The following is a 15,383-nucleotide window of genomic DNA, read 5'->3' on the forward strand; positions in this document are numbered from 1 at the left end:
GCAGGTTCATCGTCATGGACTGCTTTTCCCTTTTCCCTGCTTAAACCAAGTTCTAATTCAATACCACCTCTGCTCTCAGTTGCCTCTTTCTCCCTGAGCCAAAAGTCATCACCAGCTGTCTGTACTCTTGTGGTTCTTATCTGCTCCCCGCTTGCCATCTCGTCATTCTTTCCTGCTTGCTATTCTAGTCATCTATGTATCTGGCTTGTCTTCCCTACCAGCCAAAGGCACCTGAGGACATGACCATGCCTTCTCCACTCCTTAGCCCTTGATGCCACACTAGGAGTCACTCCTGGGCAGCTGGGGACTGTGTAGACCACAAGGATTGAGTGTGAGGCAGCAGTGGGGGACCGAGAGCCCAAGAAACTCCAAGCCCTGGGTAATACACAGAGGTAGGGCAGGACACACAGCTGCAGGGAGTAATGAGACTCTGCCTAAGAGTGGTGGTTGTGATGGCAGAGTTCTTAAAGTATGGTCCCCAGACCAGTAGCATCAACATCCCTTTGGGAATGTGTTAATAAACGCAAACTATTTGCCCCAAACCAGACCTACTGAATTCAAAACTGGGGGGAGGTCCCAGCAGCCCATGGTCTAGGGAACCCTCCAGGTGATTCACAGTAAACTTTGGAACCCACTACCAAGCTGGGCGCAGTGGCGCATGCCTATATTCCCAGTGGCTCAGGAGGCTGAGGCAGGAGGATCTCAAATTCAAAGCCAGCAACTTAGCAAGACCCTGTCTCCAAATAAAAAATAAAAAGGGCTAGGGGTGGGCTCACTGATTAAGCGCCCCTGGGTTCAATCCCTGGTACAAAAAAACAAACAAAAAGCATGCCAGGGAGAGAGAGAGAGACAGGGAGGGAGGGAGGGGGCAGGTGGGCATGCAAAAAAAGATGAAAGGCCAACTGGTGTGGTGGGAAGTGTGTGGACTGTGGAGTCAGACCTTATCTGTTCAAAGCCCTGCTGTGAAGTTGGATGGCCAAGCGTGCTAGGACTTAGTGAAACTACCTCCTAGGGTTGTCCTCCTCCCATGAGGGTTGGCAGTGGTCCCTACACTTTCATGTGCATAAGAATCACCTGGAGTGTTTTTGAAAAATGTGGTTTTTTGACCTCCCATTTCAGAAAATCTAATTTTATAGGCTGGGAAAGGCCCAGGAATTTATTTCAAAATAAGCTCCCAGGTGGTCCTGGTGTGGGTGGCTCAAGGATCGTTCTGAGATAAAGGGCCTTGTGTGATGCCTTTCATGTGCTGGATACTGGCAGTGGTGGCTGCAGCCATCTCTGTGGGGAGACTATAGCAGGGGACATTAGAAACTGTTAGGATGTTGGGACCAGCAGAATGTCCCTGATTTGTGGGTTACCCAACACCAGTGTTTTCATGAAGTGTTTGACCCAGGGGTTGTGTTGGAAAGGCAGATATGGGCCTAGGGTCAGCACAGGGGGTGGAGGGCAAATGTGAAGGGTTGGTCCTTCCATGGCATGCTGAGTGTATGTGCCTCTGCGATTTGGCAGGGTGTGGGGGCACCTGCTCCCTACTTCCTGGCTAGTGTAACTATGTCTCCCACAGTGAGAGCTGGGCTTGTGGGTAGAGCACAGCTGGAATGTTAAGGACTGGCCACAAAGGTGGTTGTGACCATAAGGCCATGACATCTGGTACCCGAACATGATGTGGAGCTCCAGGATCCTCCATCAGTCTCTTTGGCCATGCAGTTTGGGGTTATGTCAGGGCAGAGACCACTATCTTCTCTCAAAGAGGCCTGGTTGTGCTTCTCTGGTGTCTGAGCCTCCTGCCTGGGCCACATCCCCTCTGGGAGGGGCTTGAGGACTGCAGCTCACTCTGGCTGGATGCCCCCTGGTACTGTTCCTCCAGAGACCACCAGGGGTCGCTAAAGCCCCTGCAAACCTCACCAATCCAGCACAAATCTCCCTCTTCCCTGGGAGGTACCATAGCACTGTCCATCAGGGAGGTGACCCTGGATCAGGACTCACAACTCCATGGAGGGGAGATAGGCATCCACCTCCAGGGATTGTGCCTATGATCTCAGTGTCAGCTGGGAGCCTTTGGCACCAAGTGCCATTCTGAACACCACCACCCCCTACCTCAAGACAGCCAGCCTGAATGGTGGCCCCTCCTTCCTCATTGGCAATGCTGGGAAACACAGGTCATAGCTTGAGAATGTGGCTCTGGGCGGGGGTGAGGAGATAGGAGGAAAGACATGTGGCCCCAGCTCAACAACCCCTTCTCTCTTGCTCAGTTTCCAAGTCCCTTCTCCAACCCAGATGCAAACGGGTACTAGTTAAAGGGCTGTTGGGGAAAGTAGCCCCCACTCTCCTCGTCCTTGGCCCTGGTGAGGCTGATGGGTAAAGGTAGGTTGCCAATAAGTGTCCCAGAAGAGCCTACCATGAGGACTGAGTGCAGGCCTGTGCCCTGGGGTGGCTGCTGGGCTGACCTGCTATGGCAGTCCTGGCGGGATGGAGATGGGGCTCTGGGGTCCCTCAAGTTGGGAGGGAAATCTCTGGGAAGGAAGGTAAAGATCTCACAGTTCTCTGATCCTCCGTGCCAGAGAAAGCAGGGCATGGCCTAGCTCTTCAGTATTGGAGGCTGATCAGTGTCTTCCCAGGCTGGTGAGCCTGGTGGTTTGGGCAGCACAGGGCCATTGCCATCGGCACCTCCTTTGGTGGACTTGTCAACATTAATGGATCACACAAAGGTCTTGAATGCCACAGTGTGGTGCCTCCCCACCCCATCTTCCTCTGGGGACAGAGGCCCCCATGCCTAGAGTCCGGCCCCGCTGAGGGGCTCTGCTCTTGTCAGTGTCCAGAGCTGTAAGGAGAGGAAAGGCAGAGCGCTGCTTGGGAATGAGCAGGCAGCTAAATTCAGCTGGGCTGGCTCTGCCCCTCCCTCTCTTCCCCCTCCACTCCAGGCCAGGCTGCCTGTGTGCTCAGCAGGCGCCACCTTCCCAGCCCACCACCTTCCCAGCCCAGCCTGCCAGCCACCCAGCCTCTTGCTGGCCACCCCCACCTTCTCTGTCCCCCTCCAGGCTCCTTCCCCTCCCCCAGGGGCAGCTCAGTGCTGGGCCTCCCCAGGGTCCACCAAGTGGGGCTGGGCAGGCTGGACTCCTGCTCCCTGGGGAGCCAAGGCGGGGTGGGCAGTGGGTAAGCAGCAGGAGGGCCTGGTGCCAGGACAGAGCCTTCGGAAAGGTGCAGGCTGAGGTCCGTGTGCAGTCTCAGGGTGAGTTGGGGTGCAGCCCTGCTGGGGGCTTGGGTTAGGGGAACCAGGAGGAGGGGCCAGGGGGCTGTGGCAGATTCATGTCTGTATTTGGCAGTCGGGTAGAAGCCAGCTCAGTGAGCCTGGGCCCCCAGCCAGTTGCGGGGGAGGGCGTCAGGGCCCTGGGGACACCCCTCCCCCAAGGCAGACTCAAGTCCCCCTGCTCTTCCCTAGGCTGAGCTGCCCTTTTCTGTGGATGACTCTAACTGCTTTCTCACCCCCTGAGAGATTTGGGGTCCCCATGCTCTAGAGCTGGGGCTAACAGGTGCCCCTGGGGTTTCTGTGGCAGGAAGCTGAGAAGGGAGGGGGAAGGGCAGACTGGACAGTGCCACCTCATTGGCCCTGGACCGAGATCAGGATAGGGCTTGTCTGGGGTGTGTGTTCCTCTGTTCCAAGCCCAGCTCACCTAAGAAGCAAGTGTCTTGGCTTTGCTGCTGTGGGGTCCCAGAGGCCAACACCACCTGCTTTTAAAGCAAATGATTGGTAATTTGGGCCCCTACTCTGTGTTAGGATATGGATCCCCTGCTCCAGTGGAATTCTGGGTCTCCCTCAAGGCCCAGGAGCAGCCCCTCTGTTGGCTGAATCCTTTGCATCAGGCCATTTCCAATGAGTCCCCTCCCAGGGGGTTCGGTCTTGGGGCAGAGTCTAGCAGTGGAGGAATCAGGAGCTCAGGGAGAGGAAGTGCCTGGGAACAGCAAACCCCAGAGACCAGGAGTGAAGTCAGGGCAGGGCCCACAGGAATGGCCTCAACTAGGCTCTGGGGACATTTCCAGCCAGCTGTCTCTCTGCCTCCTCCCTCTCCTGGCATCCCTTCTGTCTCTCTTCCAGGTGGGTCCACATCCCCTTTCAGCAGTCCCATCACTTCTGACGAGGAGTACCTCAGTCCCCCAGAGGAGTTCCCAGAGCCTGGGGAGACCTGGCCCGGAACCCCCACCATGCAGCTCAGCCCCAGCCAGAACCACCGTTCTTCTGACGCTGGCTCCAAGGCACCCCCCACCTTCAAGGTCAGATTCCTGGCCCAGGTCTGTGTGGACCTCCATCCCTTTGTGTCCCCCTTGTTCTTCAGGAGGACCTAGAACTTTATCCCATTAACCCTTCTTAACCAGCCTCAGTCAGCTTGGTATGGAAGAGACCACTGTCCCAGATCTCCCAGTCCCCAGGAGTCACTGCTATGCCCTGACTGTCATCCCTGACACTTTGGAGTTCCCCTTTAGGTCTCACTCATGGACCAGTCAGTACGAGAAGGCCAAGATGTCATCATGAGCATCCGTGTGCAGGGGGAGCCAAAGCCTGTGGTCTCCTGGTGAGTAGCAGCCACTCACAGGTCTGGGCCCTGTGAGCTGGCTTTGGAGGAAGGGAGTGATACCTGAGGGGCCTTCCCCAGGTGTTGGTCTAGGTGCAGCGGTACTACTCGCCAGCACACCCTGCCCCTTGTGCTGGTGCTCCAGGATTATTTGGGCTTCCCCTTTTGGGGAGAGATTTGAATAATGAATGGTTTCATGTCTTCCCACTTGAGACCAATGGGGAGCCCTGAAAGAAGGCTGCCCACCCTTACCCCATCAGTTAATGGTAAGGTTACTATTTTTTTTAATACCTTTATTTTATTTTTTTATTTTTATGTGGTGCTGAGGATCGAACCCAGGGCCTCACATGTGCTAGGCGAGCAACCTTCCACTGAGCCACAACCCCAGCCCTGGTAGGGTTACTTTTGAGGCTCATTCTCTACCCAGCCCTGGGCTGGACCCAGTCATCACAATTTGTTTCTGAACTGCCCAAACCCAGAGTTAAATGTGGGTCTCAGCTGGGATGCCCGGAACAGCCATTACTCAGCATGTTTTTCTATTGGTTTTCGGATCTATTTTTCATTTTTAATTGATCGGCTGATTTCCTCTGTGATTTTTTAGAACGTTTAAGTTCTTTCACATCCCTTTTGGGAAGTGGGAGAGCTATCTTTCTGGAAAAATAAAAATAAGACAGGGAAATTTAAGGAATACTGAGAGCTAAATAAGCCAAGTTGATGGCACATGCCTGCAATCCCAGCTACTTGGGAAGCTTAGGCAGGAGGATCTCAAGTTTGAGGCTAGTCTTAGCAATTTAGAGAGACCGTGCTTCAAAATAAAATTTAAGAAAGGGTGGGGACTGTGCCCTGTGGCACACCCCTGTAATCCCAACAAGGCCAAGGCAGGAGGATTAAGAGTTCAAAGCCAGCCTCAGCAACTTAGCAAGACCCTAAGCAACTCAGTGAGACCTGTTTCTAAATAAAATATAAAAAAGGGCTGGGGATGTGGCTCAGTGGTTAAGCACCCCTAGGTTCAGTCCTTGGTACCCCCCAAAACAGGACTGGGGATATGGCTCAGTAGTAGACTAAGCAGTCTACTACTATGAAATGTGAATCTCTGGGATCAATTCCTAGTATTGCAAAACAAAAACAAACACAAAAACCTACTAAATTGCATGTCTCTATTCCAAGTGAAGTGAGTTTGGAGAAGGGAGATATCCAGGTGGATTAACATTGTCTGGAAGTTCTTGGAACAGGTGGGAAGGTAGAATCAAAGTGAAAACCTTGTCCTGGAATCCAGGGGTGTCTGTGATCACTGGGACAGTTTTGGGGAGCAGATGAACAGGGTAGGGGAGAAGAGGCCTGTGCTTCTCTGAAGCCCTACTTTGCTGAGCATGCAGAGGACCTTGGGCTCTGGGACTGAGTTGTAACCCCTATTTCAGGCTAAGAAACCGCCAGCCTGTGCGCCCAGACCAGAGACGCTTTGCAGAGGAGGCTGAGGGAGGGCTGTGCCGGCTGCGGATCCTGGCGGCCGAGCGGGGCGACGCTGGCTTCTACACCTGCAAAGCCGTCAATGAGTATGGCGCCCGGCAGTGTGAGGCCCGCCTGGAGGTCCGAGGTGAGAGCCCCACACTCTGATGAAGCCCCAACCTGGTCCTGTCCCCTCTGCTGACAGATTTCACACAGTCTCAGTTACAGGATGCCACACTGAAAGGGGCTGTGGAGGTCCCCTAGTCTGGCTGCTTATATTGTAGTTGAGTAAACCGAGGCCCAGAGAGAAGAAACAACTCGCCCAAGGTCACACAACAAATTGTTCCACTCTCAGCTTGCCACACAGTTCTGCCTTCCCTAGTTTCCATCATGACAGCCCCTGATGTTAGCCAAAGACCCTGCTTCTTGCAACTGGCCACCCTCCCTCCGTGTTCTTCTGAGCCTATGTCGCCCGCTCTGCCCAGTCCTCTCCCTCACACCCTCTCTGTTCTCTTCCCCTTTGCTCTCCCTCCTTGCCCCATTGCTGTGCAGAAGCTCTTGTGGTTGAGGGTAGCAGTGGGGAGAGTCTGATGTCTGGACCCGTTCGGAGGGGCCCTTGATGTGACTTAGGCCTGGTGCATTGCTGGGACCCCAGGGGTGCCAGGATGGGCCCCCAGAGTTGAAGACATAAGGCAGGGGCATCTTGGGCTGTGCAGACAGGTCCTAGCCAGGCTGCCCTCCAAAGGCAGTTGCTTTCCTTCCCTGGGTTGCAGTTTACTCAGCCTCCCACTTCACCATGTCCTATGATGGCTCACGACCAGCAACCTCTCCTTAGTCCTTACTCAGCCATTGTCCCTCTTACCTACAAGCTCAGTCCCTTCCAGCCCAGCAGAGGCCATCTTTGGGAATGCCCCGAGATACCCCCATGCACCTACTGGAGCCCAGACTCTACGGGTCATTGCCCCGCTGCCAGCCTTACCTCCTCACCCTCCCTGGTGCCTTTCATTCCTATGGCTGCCACCTGTTTGGTTTCTAAATTCTTCGGTGCCCCCTTCCCTGGCCTGCTCCTTTTCCAAGGTCTGGCCCTGCCTCGCTTCTCTGTGTTAACCCGTGTCTTGGTGCCTTTCTCTTTGGGATTCCTCCCTAACATCCTGTAGGCTTTGGGGTGTTCCTGATGCCTGTGAATGCCTCTCCCTTGGCTGCTCAGGGTCTCTGCCTGCCCAGAAACCCTGGGAACTTGGCCTCTGGCTAGCCTCTGGCCCTCCCACCCTGGGCTGACCTTGGGGGAGCTGCACATGGCAATGCTCCCTAGAGTGTCAGAGGCAGCTCCATATCTAGAAGGGCCCTAGCCAGGTCTGTGCGTGTGCGTGTGTGTGCGTGTGTGTGTGTGTGTGTGTGTGTGTGTGGTGTGCTGCACTAACCTGCCGCTTGCTGACTGAGGTTTTTGTCTGTACACAGGCGAGTGAGCTCAGGGGGCCGCCTGCGCTCCCCGCCGCTACCCTCCGAGCCGCGCCCCTGTCTCAGGCACCTCTCGGACCTCGCTGTGTTTCACTGCCTCCTGCCCACAGACCCAGCCGGCCTGCTGGCCTGGACCCATCCCAGCCTCCCCTCCCCTCCCCAGCCAATGCAGCACCCTGGGGTAGCCCCTGGGGACCCTCCCTCCCCAAGTGGCTGTGCAGGCCAGGAGGCCCCCAGATGGACTGAGTGCTGGGAAGGTGGGGCATGAGGGTTATCAACCCTCCCCCACTCTTCCCATGGGGACCACCAAGTGAATGCATGTGCTACGCTGCTACAGGCCTTTGTCTGTCCATCAGTTTGTCTGTCTGTGTGTCTGTGACAGTCAGGGAAAGATACCTCTGAGCTGGAGTGGGATGAGACAGAACAGAAAAGGACAAGACATGGCAGGGAGGGCCCCGAGGGGCAGGGGTGTGGACAGGAGGCTCACAAGGAGTGGGGCAGGGCACTGACCATTCCAGAAATGGGTTTCAATGGCACGACACTTTCTATTCTACAAGAGACCAAAAATCAGAGGCCAGGGGCTGACCCCTGGCCCTGGCAGGGGTAGGGCCCAATGGGGACTCCCTCATTCACAGTCAGGGTGGGGGTGCTCTGTCTGGGAATGAGGGAGTTAGCCAAGCGTGGCACAGGAGCAGGGCCATTTGTTGGGGTGGAGGTATTTGGAAACACTATTTCTTAGCTCAAATAAAATCCAGTTTGTACCCAGTTGGTGTGCCGCGTTTTCTTTTCTGCCGCCGTCACTGCCACCACATGGCCCTTTGGTTCCCCTCTTGATTCCCTCTTGCCTTTCGTGACTTTTCCCTCCCTGGGCCAACCTGGGTGGCCATCTCAAAGCCAGGTCTAGGAGCTCCTTGCTGTCCTGGCTGGGTGGGTGGACCTTCCCTGTCTCCAGAGGAACAAAATGCATCTCTCTCTCTGTGTCTGTCTCTCTGTGTGTGCGTGTGCGTTTGTCTCCCTCGCCCTGTATGTCTCTGCTCTGTGTGTGCCCCCTGTGGCTACCTTCCCCCAGCACACCCTGAAAGCCGGTCCCTGGCCGTGCTGGCCCCCCTGCAGGACGTGAACGTGGGGGCCGGGGAGATGGCGCTGTTTGAGTGCCTGGTGGCAGGTCCTGCCGACGTGGAGGTGGACTGGCTGTGCCGTGGCCGCCTGCTGCAGCCTGCCCTGCTCAAATGCAAGATGCATTTCGATGGCCGCAAATGCAAGCTGCTGCTCACCTCTGTTCATGAGGACGACAGTGGTGTCTACACTTGCAAGCTCAGCACAGCCAAAGGTAATGACTTGTTCAGGCCCTAGGGCTGCTGTGGGCACCAGACCTGGGTGTGGGGGATAGAGGGGAGAGAGCTGGGTGCAAAATAAAACACCTAGGAAACAGGGTCTCATATCCTTGGGGAGGTGGGGTGGGGTAGGAGATAGTATAGTACTCAAAACAGTGAAGCTTCCAATAGTACCTGGCACCGAGAGGGCTCCTGTGTCCGCTGAGACGTAGAGAGCAAATCTAGATTTGTGCTCCTGTTCTTGTCCTACAAGCTCCCAAACAAGTGTCTTTGGGCAAGTCCCTTCCTCTGTTTGAGCTGTAGGCTATTCAACTGTAAAAGGAGATCAGGCTAATAACGCACTTTCTAAGGGGACTGCAGGGATTACATAAATTAGAAAAAAGCACTTTGATGCCTGGGGGTACCTACTAAATGCCAGCTGTTTTGCTATTGATGACATCTCTGACCTGATCCAGAGCTCATGTGAAGAAGAGATGATGGCACCTGCCCTACCAGGTTGTGGGCAAGGTGTAGGCTCCCCTCACACCATCATGGAAGGTGAAGTGAGAGGGGCTTAGTAAGCAGGAAGAAGCATCAGGTCCGTGTAGGGATTGTTATCTCTCCTCAGAAGATTCTTTACTGGGGATAGAGTAGGGGCCAGGGGCAATTGCTGGGCATGGGACAGGTGGGAGGGAGTTGTGGGATGACAGAGGAGAGTTCTGAGAGTTGGAAGCTGAGGAGGCAGTGGACTTGCCTTTTAGGACCTTCTCACAACCCAGCTCCTTCATCCTGCACGGGCAGGGTGAGGTAAGAGGGAGCCCTGGGCCAGGCTCTGGGCTTTTATGGAGTCCCCAACCTGCCACGGCAGCCTGCTGCCTCTCCTTACTGACCGCCTGAGAAAGCCTGGCAAGTGGATCTTTGCCCACTGCCTTGCCCCCAGCCCTGTTCCCAGAACTTCTGTAGGACTCTGTCCAGGTTCCCTGAGGCTGGGCAGGACCCATGAGGTGGGGTGCCTGGGCCTCTGTGGCCTTCCCTGGCCCAGTGCTGCCTCTCCCCTGCAGATGAACTGACCTGCAGCGCCCGGCTGACCGTGCGGCCCTCACTGGCGCCCCTGTTCACCCGGCTGCTGGAAGACGTGGAGGTGCTAGAGGGCCGTGCTGCCCGCTTCGACTGCAAGATCAGCGGCACCCCACCACCGTCCGTTACCTGGACTCACTTTGGTACACACCCCCTCCCTATGCCCCTATGCAGATATTGGGAGATCCCAAGGGCCCAGAGCAGGATGGAGTGTATACAGAAGGCAGGGCCCCTGCTATACCAGCTCTGCCCTCCTGTCCTTCCCACCTCCAGGTCACCCTGTAGAGGAGAGTGAGAACTTGCGGCTGCGGCAGGAAGGAGGTCTGCACTCACTGCACATCGCCCATGTGGGCAGCGAGGATGAAGGGCTCTATGCAGTCAGTGCGACCAACACCCACGGCCAGGCTAACTGCTCGGCCCAGCTGTATGTGGAGGAGCCTCGGACAGCCGCCTCAAGCCCCAGGTACCTCCTGGGGCTCCAGATGCTGTCAGCACTGCTAACTCTGCCTCTCAGGAGCCCCCACCCTGCACTGGGAGGTGCAGCCCTGTACCTCTGGGCAACCATGTGGTTCTTACAGCTCAAAGCTGGAGAAGATGCCGTCCATCCCTGAGGAGCCGGAACAGGGCGAGCTGGAGCGGCTGTCCATTCCTGACTTCCTGCGGCCACTGCAGGACCTGGAAGTGGGACTGGCCAAGGAGGCCATGCTAGAGTGCCAGGTGACTGGCCTGCCCTACCCCACCATCAGCTGGTTCCACAATGGCCACCGCATCCAGAGCAGTGACGACCGGCGCATGACACAGTGTATGTGTCCAGGAAGGGACCCTTGTGGCACCCTCTTGTCTTTCAGGGCCCTCCCATCAGCCCACCCTTCATTAGGGCCTTCCCTTTTGTAGCTTGACCAGAGATGTGGTGTCTGACAAAGGGGGCCCTCCAGGGCTGTGAGGTCATTGTGTCCCTTCTTGATCCCACACGGTGCCCATCTGTTAATCACCCCTTGATGGCACCTTGATGGCACCTTTAGCACTTACAACAGGTAGCCCAGCCTGATACTGACCAGATTGTCGAACCCATCTGTGCCTCAGTCTCCTCCTCTGTTACAGGGGTGCTGCTAGAATCGCATCAGCTTGTCTGTGTAAAGCACTAAGAGCCATGCCAGGCAGACAGCGCGTGGCCTGCAGCTGCTCCCCTTCACCAATTGCACCCTTGCTGCCATGCTCCTCACAAAGGAGCCCCTGATAAAGCCCATGCTTCCTGAGAAGTTTCAAGGAAAGGGCAGGGGTAGGCAGCATCTGGCAGGGAAGGGAGCTTGGTCCTGGGTTATTAACAAATAGCCAGCAAGGCAGAAGGAGGCAGGGGAAACAGAGAGCCATGTTGGGTTGGCATCCTCTAGGCCTGAGCTGTGTTCCCCAGGGAGCACTTTTATTCCATCCTTGAAGGAACCTGATTCTCACGCGAGGTCTGCCTGCCTCTTTAAGTTGTGCCTATACTGTCACCCATGATGGACTTCTCCTGTAGCCACAAGCGACCAAGGTCCTCTTACTTGCTGAGTGCTCAAGACCTGATGTGTATGATCTTACCTTGCCACAGGCCTGTAAGGCAGGCACTATAAGCCCTCTTTACAGATGGGGAAACTGAGGCTTACAGAGGTACAGAGACTTGCTCAAAGACAAGTAAGGACCACCTGACTTGTGCCCATCTCCTAAAGGATGCTCCCAATCACCATGTCCCAGTCTCTCAACTCTATCCTCACCCTATCTCCAGAGCCACAGCTGCAGCTCTGGCCTTTCCACTTGGTCCCCTCCAGCAGCGATTACTGCGCAGCCCCAGGCCTTCCTATCTCCCCATCGGCTTGGAGACCGTGGGTGGGTGTCTGTCTCAGGATCTGAGCTGGCGTCTCTGCTTCTGCCTGAATCTGGGGTCACTGGCAGCCTCTGGCTTCACTTTCCTTATAAATAGTGTCAGCAGAGATAAATGAACGGGTGACTGTTCTATGCAGAGATAACCGCTAAGAGAAGGGAGGGTGTTTGGGGCCATTCCTGACGTGAAGAAGGACAGTGCAAGCCTCCTCATTTCTGTGTCCTAGCCAGAGACAGCCTCCTTATCACTCAGGGAGCAGAGTGTAAGGAAAGAGACTTGGAGGAGATGAAACTGAGTTCAAGTCACGGCTTCATCGCTTATTAGTTGTGTGACCTTGGGCAAGTCAATTAATGTTTCTGACCTCATTGGTAAATGGGATAATTTTGTAGAGTTGTTGAACGTATTAGGATTTCGGGTCAAGGCTGGACACCCAGTAGATGACTTATTGCAATTCATAATATCACATGTATTTGTTACTTACTGCATGTGAGGCATTGGTTCAGGGTGGGACAAGCAGATTTGGAAAAAAGCAGCCTGGTCTTTAAAGGGACAGACTGGGTGGGCGATATGGCTTCCTCTTCCCAGAGGAAGAGCCCTGCAATGGCCAGTGGTGCACACCCAGCCACCTGCCACGGAGAGCCGGGGCATGGCACAGGGAAGAGAGCCAGGGCATGGTAGGGTAGGCTTCACTAGAATTGTGTCTCAGAGAGAAGGAAGGCTTAGGTCCGAGGAGAACATTCCAAGAGGAAGGAATTTGTGAGCAAAAACGTAGAGATGGAGCTCCTGTGACTTGTTCAGGGACCTGATGGTCTGTCAGGGTCAAGACATGGAGGAGTAGCAGGGGACACGGCTGGAAGGGAATTTGGACTGAAGGGTTTTCCTCAGGCTCTGCTGGAGATGGGTGGAAGGGCAGCTGCCCTGGGGCTGGAGAAGAGGACTGGAGGAGGAGCCTAGGAGCAAAGCTGTGTCAGAGCCTTGACCTGAAGGTTGTGACCCAGTAGAGGTGAGGGAATGAGGAAGCAGCCGACAGGAGAGGGACCCCAGAGGATGCCCCAGTGTGGGAGGAAGCTGTGAAATTACTGGGCACGAAGAGCAATAAGAGGGTCCAGCACTGCTGGTTTCGACCACTCGAAGGACATACTTCTTTCTGCCTGTCCCCACTTGCCTCCTCCTTGCAATGGGTAGCGGTTCACCCCTCAAAGCATCCTCCTAGCCTAGCCTCCATGTCACTGTACCTCCCCCACCAGACAGGGATGTACATCACCTGGTGTTCCCTGCGGTGGGACCTCAGCATGCTGGCGTCTACAAGAGTGTCATCGCTAACAAGCTGGGCAAAGCTGCCTGCTATGCCCACCTCTATGTCACAGGTAAGGCACCCTCCTAGCAGCTGCACCCATAGCCAAACCTCCAGTACCACCTGGGTGCTGAGGGAGGGAGGCGCCTCCACCAGTTTCCCCCTGTTCCCTGGAAAACTGGCCTTGCCCCTGCCCCTGGTCCCCAGCCTCATTCCCTGAAGCTCAGTGATCCTGTGGTGCTCTTGGGCCCTGAAAGATCCATGGACCTCCAACCTGTGGCTTTCAGATGTGGTTCCAGGTCCCCCAGATGGTGCCCCGCAGGTGGTGGCTGTGACGGGGAGGATGGTCACACTCACATGGAACCCCCCCAGGAGCCTGGACATGGCCATCGGTGGGTCAGGGCCATGCGGGGCTTTGGGTGGGGATTGGGGATGGGCAAGGCAGGCTCAGGCAGGGGTATCAAGGACACCAGGCCCCCAAGAACATGGTGGGAAGCAGGAGCAATGGAGTGCTGGGAGTGAAGCCAGGAGCACCTCTGCTGTCTTCTCTCCTTGGTGGATGAGGCCCTGGCTCCAGGTCAGGAGAGGAGCCGTGGGGCATCACCACATCCTTGCCCTTTCTCAGTGGGACAAGATCCTGGGTCTTGATCCTGGGCATGTTCTTTTCTGCCCTTGTCCAGGATCTCTTCCTGGTCAGTTTCCGTACCTCGGGGAGCAAGGATTTGGGTACAAGTCCAGGGCAAGTGGAATGCTAGGTCCTTCCTCCACATCTGAAGGGGTTGGCGACGGGCAGCTTGATGGCTTTAGGGCTGGCGAAGGCAATGAGAAAGCAGAGCAGGTGGGAGGGAGGCACGCAGGAAACTTCAGGGGAAACTGAGGCACGCACTCAGAGAAGACCCGGGATGAGTTCCAGGACCCTGAGTGGGCAGGATGAGGAGGCACAGTGACCCTGTGACATCAGCCTCTAGCAACTGCCTCCCCTCCAGACCCAGACTCCCTGACATACACGGTGCAGCACCAGGTGCTGGGCTCAGACCAGTGGACAGCGCTGGCCACAGGTCTGCGGGAGCCCAGGTGGGCGGCCACAGGGCTGCGGAAGGGGCTCCAGCATGTCTTCCGGGTCCTCAGCACCACCGGCAAGAGCAGCAGCAAGCCCTCACCCCCATCGGAGCCCACACAGCTGCTGGAGCATGGTGAGCAGGGGACTCCAAGGGCAGGGCTGAGGGGACACCAAATAACCATGGCAGGAACAGTGTGGCTGAGTGGGATCCTGGCCCATCAGTGGCAGCAGGGCCCAAGGACAAAGCTAAGGCCCTGGGGTCAGACAAGCTGTAGTCTAGCCCTTGCTCTGCTGCTTCCTGGCTGTGTTCCCTGCACAAAAGACTAAACCTCTCTGAGCCCCAGCTTCCTCATCAACTCTGGTGATGATGGGGGTAAGAGAGGAGCAGTGGGTGTTGAGTTCTCAACATCAGCCCCGTATGGAGCCTGTGTTCCCCTTCTCCCAGGCCCACCCCTGGAGGAGGCCCCTGCTGTGCTGGACAAACCAGACATCGTGTATGTGGTAGAGGGACAGCCTGCCCATGTCACCATCACCTTCAACCATGTGGAGGCCCAGGTCGTCTGGAGGAGGTAGGACTCCCTACCTGCTGACCCATTCCCCGTATGTAATAGTCCAGCCCCAGCTTGGCCTAGGAGGACCTCCTGTCCTGTCTTGTGTCCCTTAGCTGCCGAGGGGCCCTCCTGGAGGCACGGACAGGTGTGTATGAGCTGAGCCAGCCGGATGATGACCAGTACTCTCTTCGGATCTGTCGGGTGAGCCGCCGGGACGTGGGGTCACTCACCTGTACTGCCCGCAACCGCCATGGCACACAGGCCTGCTCGGTCACACTGGAGCTGGCAGGTGGGTGACAGTAGGCATTCTTCCCATTCCTTCCTCTGAAGCACACTTCTGGTGTACACACCCACCTGCCTCTGGGGATCACATCCCATGTCCTCCCTCTCAGGCTTGTACATCTAATGGCAGTAATAATACCAGTACTAGTAATAATAGCAGTGATAATACTAATAAAATATTGATTGGGCACCTAGTATGTGCCAGGATCAGTGATGAGTGTTTTACATAGATCACTTCATTTAATACCTATAACAAGCTCGTGCAATGGGGTTGGTTATTATCCCCATTTCATAGGTGAGGAAACTGAGGCTCAAAAGTGTGCTAACTAACCTGGCCCAAGGAGCCAGGTTAAATAAATAAATACAGGAGCTGGGTTCAAGTGTGGATGTCAGACTCCAAAGCCCTGGCTCTTATGCTAAGCCCAACAGGAAAGAGATCTCAGCTATAACAAGAGTGGGAAGACTGAGTTAATAAA

General features: G+C 55.7%; 1 protein-coding gene across 20 annotated transcripts in view; it reads left to right on the plus strand.

The window, feature by feature from the left end:
- Positions 1–15,383, plus strand: part of Speg (striated muscle enriched protein kinase) — a 49,769-nt gene that overhangs the window by 15,322 nt on the left and 19,064 nt on the right. For 14 of the 20 annotated variants that reach the window (XM_040267880.2, XM_078018060.1, XM_078018065.1 and 11 more), the window contains 12 exons: positions 4,094–4,269; positions 4,480–4,568; positions 5,987–6,162; positions 8,542–8,802; positions 9,847–10,005; positions 10,136–10,325; positions 10,441–10,664; positions 12,968–13,087; positions 13,302–13,406; positions 14,001–14,207; positions 14,520–14,643; positions 14,739–14,914. In XM_040267880.2, coding sequence (XP_040123814.2) covers positions 4,094–4,269; positions 4,480–4,568; positions 5,987–6,162; positions 8,542–8,802; positions 9,847–10,005; positions 10,136–10,325; positions 10,441–10,664; positions 12,968–13,087; positions 13,302–13,406; positions 14,001–14,207; positions 14,520–14,643; positions 14,739–14,914 — 2,007 coding nt within the window. Of the gene's footprint in view, positions 1–899; positions 3,230–3,286; positions 3,749–4,093; positions 4,270–4,479; positions 4,569–5,986; positions 6,163–7,472; positions 8,238–8,541; positions 8,803–9,846; positions 10,006–10,135; positions 10,326–10,440; positions 10,665–12,967; positions 13,088–13,301; positions 13,407–14,000; positions 14,208–14,519; positions 14,644–14,738; positions 14,915–15,383 lie in introns of those variants that run through there. The other 6 variants (XM_040267884.2, XM_078018068.1, XR_013424321.1 and 3 more) reach the window with 6 other exon arrangements.

This window comes from Ictidomys tridecemlineatus, chromosome 7, assembly GCF_052094955.1.
Source record: "Ictidomys tridecemlineatus isolate mIctTri1 chromosome 7, mIctTri1.hap1, whole genome shotgun sequence".
Classification (NCBI taxonomy): Eukaryota; Metazoa; Chordata; class Mammalia; order Rodentia; family Sciuridae; genus Ictidomys; species Ictidomys tridecemlineatus.